The sequence below is a fragment of the Calidris pugnax genome, unplaced genomic scaffold, assembly GCF_001431845.1.
Source record: "Calidris pugnax isolate Ruff unplaced genomic scaffold, ASM143184v1 scaffold281, whole genome shotgun sequence".
Classification (NCBI taxonomy): Eukaryota; Metazoa; Chordata; class Aves; order Charadriiformes; family Scolopacidae; genus Calidris; species Calidris pugnax.
Window position 1 is genome coordinate 732,684 of NW_015091028.1, and position 7,271 is coordinate 739,954.

A 7,271-nucleotide genomic window follows, 5' to 3' on the forward strand; every position below is an offset into this window, starting at 1 on the left:
GAGAAGAAAGGTCACCTGGAAAATGTTATTAGAGCTGCAGTTGTGTGTGTGTCCCCCCGTGTCCCCCCCACTCTCTGGTGGGGCAGGAGAAGGGCAGGGGCAGAGGGGGATGGGGACCCGCTGCCGCTTTCGGTTTCGCTGACTTGTTATTGTTTTTTATGGTGTGATTCTGAGCCTGGTGGACGTCACGGACTCATCAGAAAGTTGGGGGTGAGAAGGGACCTTTAAAGGCCACCGAGTCCAACCCCCGGCCCTGGGCAGGGACATCTTCTGCTCCATCAGGTCCCTCAGAGCCCCATCCCACCGGGCCTGGAATGTTTCCAGGGATGGGGCAGCCACCACCTCCCCTGGGCGACCCCAGCGTCTCACCACCCTCAGAGTGAAGGTTTCTTCCTCCCACCTGCTCTGAGCCCGGTGCTGGCAGGGCCAGGGGAGCCCCACGGGGCCTGTGGGCTGATCCCACGCCTTCGGCACGGGAAAGGCTTTTTTGGCTGCTTTTCCCCAGCGGGAGCGGTGTTGGGACTGGCCCCCTGGCACCCATCCTCTTCCCCGAAACCACTCGTCCCCCCGGGCACCCCCTTCCCTGGCAGTGCCCTCGCTCTGCCCTGCCAGCTGCAGGGCTGGAGGCAGGGATGGAGGCAGGGGTGGAGGCAGGGCAGAGTGACCCCCCCGCCACCCCCCACTGGGAAGGAAAGAGCCAAGTTACTCCATACCCCGCGGCTGCCAAACTGGGTGTATTTATACACACCCAGGCTTTTTGGCATGAAACTCAGGCCAGCGAGGGGTCAAGGTCTTTGCTGGTGGTGTCTGTGCCACCAGAAATCACAGACGGGTTGTGTGGGAAGGGACTTTAAAGCCCCCCCAGTGCCACCCCCTGCCCTGGGCAGGGACACCTCCCACCAGACCAGGTTGCTCCAAGCCCCCTCCAGCCTGGCCTTGAACCCCTCCAGGGATGGGGCAGCCACAGCTTCTCTGGGCAACCTGGGCCAGGCTCTCACCACCCTCCCACCAAGGAAGTTCTTCCCCACATCTCAGCTCCATCTCCCTCTTTCAGTGTCAAACCCTTCCCCCTCCTCCCATCCCTACACCCCCTCATCTAGTCCCTCCCCAGCTTTCCTATAAACCCACCCTGAGCCCTCAGGGTTGACCCACCAGTCACCCAAGGTCTTGGAGCCTTTTAAACAGACCCACGTCCGTGGGCATCTCCTGGGGGTGGGGAATCTGAGGCACGCAGGCTCCATGAGTGGGCAGTTCCTGCCTGCGCTCTCGGTTGCTGCCTGACCCCACTCTCTCCATCCCTGGCTGCTGGAGCAAAGGGAGGGGGTGAGGGCCAGAAGGTTAATTAATGACTCCTCCATCTTCTTCCCACCTCTGGGCTCTTTGGTGGGTGTTCCTGGAAACAAAATCTGTGTATAATGTTGTGTCAAGGAGCTCTCAGCCTGGAGAAGGGGATGAGCCGGGTTCACTCCCCAGAATGAAAATGTTTGGTTTCTGAGGATGGTCTGTGATTCTGAGATGTGGCGCTTGTGGCCCTGGGGCTGATCTTGTCCCGTCTTCAGGACCTTCCATTACTGTCAAATGAAGAAAAACCAGGACCTGTGTTGGTAGAAGGAAGCAGGAGGTGGCCTGGCCGGGGGCTGGGAGCAGGAGCTGGGATGAGCTGGGTGCTCCCTGGGGGGGCAGGTTTGGGGCTGGAAGGATTTTAGGAGCCCTGGGAGCCAGGGTCATGTTGTTGGTCACAAAGTAGTTGGGAAGCAGGAGCAGGATGGAGAGGGGGAAGATAAAGGGACTGTTTCGAAGTGGCTTTGGAAAGGAGGGGGTTGGGGGGGTGTTTTGCAGGGGATGGGGATGTGGGATCCATCTGGCACCAGGTCCCAGCCCCAGCTGAGGATGCAGAGGGGGGGCCCAGGCCCAGACAGTGGGGGCAAGGAGTAGCCCCTGCCTGGCCACGGCGGGATGGACAACGAGCCCCCTCAGCACCGGGGGGTTTGGTGGTGCCTTGGGCTGGGCTTGGTGACCCCAAAATGGAGAGAGGAGGAGCAGTGCAAGGACCCCCCACCCCAGGGCAGATGGGTGAGACGTGGCTCCCGAGAGCTGAGGGAGCAGGGGAGGAAGAGAAACAGGGACCGGAGCTGGTGGAGGAGCAGCCCCTGCTCCTGGGGGATGAAGGCGCCCGGCTGGGAAGCAGGAATTGTCTCCCTGGGAATGCCCCCGGTCTCTGCCGGGGCGAGACGGGGCAGGACCCGGGTATCACCCACAGCCCCCCCCGGGCTCCTGGGAACTGCACCAGCCCCTTCCCCTGCCCCGGGCTGCCCTGGCATCCCCCACCCGGGCTGCACCCCAGCATCCCTGTGCCACCGGGCTGTGCCCAGGCAGGGGGGGGGCAGTGGGGGAAGCTTCAGGGGGGGAATTGCCTCTCTGCTGGGACAGGGACAGGGAAAAAGAGGGGCTGAGCCCCAGCAAGGGGGGTGTCCAGGTGCCAGGGGTGCCCAGCTCCCAGCCGAGTGTGGGAACCAGCCCCCAGGATGGGGTGTCACAGCACCCCCGGGGTCCCCGATGCAAAGGGGTGCGAGAGCGGTGCTGGGGTACAGGATTTATTGAAACCAGCACTGAGACCCCCCCGCAGCCGTGCTGGGAACAGGGGGGGCTTGAGTCCTTCGTGGGTGTTGCCGTCCTGCCCCTACACACCCCCAGTCTCAGTGCGATACAGAGTACACAGTAAGTACAAAGGGGCTGTATCCAGCCCAGTGTCCGTCGGCCGAGCCACCCTGTCCACGCTCTGCCCTGCTTGACCCCACCTTTTGCATCCAATGTGGATTTTAACGCCGAGGGGATGGTCCTGTCCCTCCCGGGTCCCGGGCTCACACCCCAGGTGAAACCCCGCCGGGGAGCGATGGCCGGGGCTAACGCCGGGATGCTGTGCTGGCCCGGCGGGGCTGGGAGGACCGAAACCCTCCAAGGCAGGAGATGCTCGGTGAGGAGCTCCGGGGAGGTGATGGCACCGCTCGGCTCTGCCCCGTGCCTGGGTGCGGCTGCTTGGGGCTGGTGACAGCTCCAGGCTGGTGACAGCTCCAGCCTCCTGGTCCCGCTCTTTGCCCTGAAGTCAGCTGCTGGCGCCGCTCCAGGTTTCTGACGAGCCCTGAACTGAAACTCCTTCGCTCTTTTCCAGAAGATGAGTTCTTTTCCAGAAGATGACGCTGGACCTGCCTCGTCCTTGTGGGCTGTCCCCCCCCGGGGCTGCCAGCCCTGTGCCCGTGCTCGCCGTGCCTGCCCCAGCACCCCCAGGACCCCGTGAACCCGGGTCTGTCCCCACCAGCCGTGAGGTCTGACTGGCAGAGGGTCCCCCCGCCACGGGGACACTTTGTCTGGTGGTGGCTGCCGGGACCCCGGTGCCTCTCCTGCAGTGGGGACCCGCTGGGTGCTACCTCCTCCCTGTGCTCAGACGGGAGCCAGGGAGGTGATGGGAGCCAGGGAGGTGAGGTGCCACCATGGCCAGGATGTCCCCCATCCTGCGTGTCCCCCGTGGGCTCTCGGAGACCCTTCCTGGCTCATGGGCTTCCTCCCAGCTGGATGGCACCGAGCACAGCAGGTCCCTGCAGGCAGCCACCCCCCGTGCCCGGCATCCCCCGGCCATCGGGCTGGGGTCCGGTTGGGAAAGCCGCTTCCCCGGGGCCAGGCGGGAGCAGCGGGGAGGTGGCAGTGGCCGTGGCCATCACAGGTCGAGCCGAAAGGCCCCGAAGTAGCTGGCGGCCGGGTCGTTGTACTCGATGGCCAAGGAGGAGACGGAGACGAAGAGCTCGTCGCCCGCCCTCAGCTCGAACAGCCCCCCCTGGTAGAGAGCGTGGAGCCCGTAGTCCGCCTCGGGCGCCCAGCACTTGGTGCCCACCCCTTTGAGCAGGAGGATGGGCTGGCTGTAGGAGGTCTTCCAGTTGATGCACTGGACGAGCTGGGGGACGGAGAGGCGGGCGCCCCCCCCGTCGCTGGGGTAGCGGAAATAGATCTGGGAGTAGACGTAGTACTTGCCCGCCTGGTTGACCCGCAGCCGGCCGTCCCGGTAGGTGATGTTCTGCAGGTGGGAGTAGATGGTGCTGTCTTCCCAGCGGGCGATGGCGTGGCGGCAGGACTGGGAGAGGTTCCCGAAGCGCCTGGAGTTGCCTGGGGAGAAGGAAGGGTCACCCCGGGGGGTGTGAGATGCTGTGGGGAGCACCCGTCGGGGTCGGGAGAGAGGGAAGGGGGTGGCTGGAGCTCCCTCCCACAGCCATCCCGCTCGGAGGGGTGGAGAGAGCAGTCTCGGGCTGGCCAGGAGAAACATCTCCCCATCTGTCACCAAACGCACCCTCCCATCCTGGTCCCCTGCCCCTTGGGTGAGACCCTTCGACCGTTCCCCCGTTCCCAGCTGGGAAACCCACCGGTGCCCGGGGGGGAGGTCCCCGACTCACCGCCCTGGGCCAGGCTCTGGGGGCGCAGGGTGAGATGTGCCGAGGGTTTGCCGGCCGTTTTGGGAGGAACCTGCCCCTCCGAGGCGTTGAAGTGGCTCCGTCGGGCCTCTGCGAGGAAAGGGACACGGGGCTGTAGAGGGGGGGGCGCGGGGATGCCCCGCCGGGCCGGGAACTGCCCCACTGACCCTCCCCAGAGGGAGGTTATTTGGGGATGGAAACGTCTGGTCAATCATTACCCAAGGCTTCTGCTCCCCGGCCCCAGCCAGACACACGGGGCTGTCCCTCCAACCCCTTCCCCGGGGTCACCTTATGCCCTTCACATAGAGTTTGCCCCCGGAGCCCCCCCCGGGGCCGCTGGCACCCCCGGCCACACGCCGAGCCCTGGGCACGTGGCTCCGTCCGTCCGGTTGCCCCCCGGGTACTCACCCTTCACCGCGCTCCGGCGGACGGCGTTCTCCGTCACCTGCAGCGTCAGGGGAGAGAGACAGCCCCAACGTTAGAGGTGACACGGGGCTTCCCCCCTCCCCGGCTCCTCTTCCTCACCTTCCTCACCTTGTCTTTCACACTGGGCTCCACCAGCTCCTCGCTGCACCCCCCTTTTCCCCACTCCCCTCTCAACCCACCCTCCCCATCACCCTCTGCCACCCCCCCAGCGAGGCCGATGGGGAAACTGAGGCAGGGGGGGCAGACAGGAGCTCTCCCATCAGCTTCCCCATCCTCCCCCTTGGGCCCCCGAGTCCGGGCTCACCGTGGCCACGTAGGCTTTGATGGTGTTGGCCAGCTTGAGGCAGGACTGGTTGGTGATGAGCTCCTCCAGGCTGGAGCCCTCCTGCTGCCTGTTGAGGACCTGCAGGCACCGCAGCTCCTCCGTGCTCCCCGGCGCCTGGGCTTTCAGCTGCAACACAAACACCCGGACCCCCCCACGTCAGAGGGGACCCCGAGACCCCCAACGCCGAGGGGGGGTCCCCTGCTGGGACGGGGCTGGGTGGCAGGAGGCTGGGGGCGGGGGGTGTCCCAAGTTCTGCTAAAAAATCTGGGGTTTTTTTATGGGTTGGACAGGGTGAATCTGGTCTCGTCCTCCTGGGAGCCCTGCCAGGAGCCAGTCTTGCTCATCCCAGCTCTTGGGGAAACTTCCATGGAGTTCCAGCTCTTTGGGAGACGTGACAGCCCCTTCCCACGGCGTTCCAGCCCCCAGCGCCAGGAGGAGCCCGGACTCGAGGACACAGCACCAGGTACAGAAAAAGAACCCAAATTTCCCGATCCCCTTTGCCATTTCTCTCAGATTTCTCCATCTCCTCCCCCTCTTCCTCCCCTGCCCTGGGGCTTCTCCAGCAGCAAAACCAGGTCCCAGCTCTGAGCCAGGAGCTCCCAGCTCTGGGGACAGCGGTGGCCCCGTGGGGCTGCCCCAGGAGCCAGCACCGTGCTCCTCCTGCTTCCCCGCAGCTAAATGTGCTTTTCCAACCCAAACTGGGGCTGCAGAATGAGCCCTGCCCCTCCAGCTGTCCCTGGGGTGGCAGTGGGGGACAGGGAAGGCCGGCCATGGGGTCTCACCCCACCGTGCTGCTGTCTAGGGTGTGGGGAAACTGAGGCACGGAGGAGCCGGGAGCTGGGAATGGGCACCAGCACCATCCTGCCCGTATCACCGGGGCCATCCCAGACCCCAGGGTAGAACTCGGGAGTCCTTGGCCTTGGCCACCTCGTCACCCGGGGCTTGGCCACCCCCAGCACCCCGTGTGCTTGGGCAGTGCCATCTCCTCTGCGCTGCCAGGAGCACTAATTAGGCCAAGTGCACTAATTGCCCGCACAACTGGGGTCATCCCTGCTCCGACCCATCCCACTAAGGTGGTGGCACATCCCACAGCCTCGTCCCTCTGCGTCCCAACAACCGCCCGGCACCGACTGAGCACGCTAATTGCCTTAATGAGGGCTCCCAGGGACAGGTCCCAGCAGCACCTCTCTCTCTGCAGGGGACCCCCCACCCCCCTTCTCCTCTCCCCTCCTGGGGACCTTGGGCTGGGTGGGCTCTTTGAATTAAGGAAAAAGTGGGAAAGTTGTGTAAAAGTGGAGGCAGGGGAAGGGGGTGGGGGCAGGGGGTCTGTGCTGAGTGACCCAGTGTCCCCGAGTGACCCAGTGTCCCCGGAGATGCTGAGCTCTGACTGCCTGCCCCCAGCACAGGTTCCAGTGAGGGAGGGACCCAGTGAGGAGTCTCCAAAATCAGCCCCAAAAGGACAATTTAAGTGGTTTTTCTCCTGCCGTCCACCCTTCCCTGGGGCTCTACCCCCCCCACCCCCCAAGTCCCCTCCTCTCTCCCTGCCTTTCATGTAAATCCCTCACAGCGGGTGGCACCCGGGGCTGGGAACAAAGACCAGAGCTTTGTCTGCTCCAAAGGATGCTCCTGGGCACCAGCCGGGTCCTTCCTCCTCCGGCCCTTTGTATCCCTCCCTCTGCTGTGGGTTTGTGCAACACTTGGCACAGCAGGACCCTGCTCCTGCTGGGCCCTCCATGGCGGGTACCAGCCGTGGAGCCGCTGCCCTGCCCTTCCCTCTCCCCACAGCTCAGATCTCTCCCGGTCGGTGTTTTTTTCCCAGTTTGGGCAGGGTTTGGCACCAGCGACGCCGCGGGTCGGTGGGAACGGCCGGATCAGGGTTATTTTGTGCAGTTAATAGGGGGGAGGTGCCCAAGAGCTGCTGGGATGGGGTTGGGGGGTCCCAGCCAGGCCCCTTCCAGCACCTCATGAAGGGGGTGAGGAGGATTTGGCTGTCCTGGTGTGGGGGGGAGGGTGGGAAAGGGGGGGGGGGGGTGGGGAAGGGGGGGGGGGGGTGGGGAAGGGGG

The 7,271-nt window shown here is 64.8% G+C and overlaps 2 protein-coding genes across 2 annotated transcripts in view; one reads left to right on the forward strand and one right to left on the reverse strand.

Moving 5' to 3' along the window:
• Positions 1-2,578: 2,578 nt before the first annotated feature.
• On the reverse strand, positions 2,579-5,552 carry LOC106896191 (tumor necrosis factor ligand superfamily member 10-like). Its single transcript, XM_014955974.1, has 6 exons — positions 5,533-5,552; positions 5,384-5,435; positions 5,188-5,334; positions 4,866-4,902; positions 4,440-4,547; positions 2,579-4,155 (listed from the first exon to the last, which is right to left on the reverse strand). Exons 1-6 carry the CDS (start codon positions 5,550-5,552, stop codon positions 3,713-3,715), a joined length of 807 nt encoding a protein of 268 aa, XP_014811460.1. The 3' UTR covers positions 2,579-3,712.
• A 16-nt stretch (positions 5,553-5,568) lies between these two features.
• LOC106896239 overlaps positions 5,569-7,271 on the forward strand; it is a 16,705-nt gene continuing 15,002 nt past the window's right edge. The window contains exon 1 of the mRNA XM_014956050.1: positions 5,569-5,671. The gene's annotated coding sequence lies outside the window, so the exon portion shown is untranslated. The remainder of the gene's footprint in view (positions 5,672-7,271) is intronic.

Bases quoted from the DNA above. Each gene is read 5' to 3' on its own strand.
- LOC106896191 (XM_014955974.1), bottom strand. From the start codon at position 5,552: ATGAGCAAGACTGGCTCCTG. The intron at 4,903-5,187 runs GTGAGCCCGGAC...CTGACGCTGCAG, and splicing joins TCAAAGCCTACGTGGCCACG to GTGACGGAGAACGCCGTCCG. The intron at 4,548-4,865 runs GTGAGTACCCGG...CTTTCCTCGCAG, and splicing joins CCGCCGGAGCGCGGTGAAGG to AGGCCCGACGGAGCCACTTC.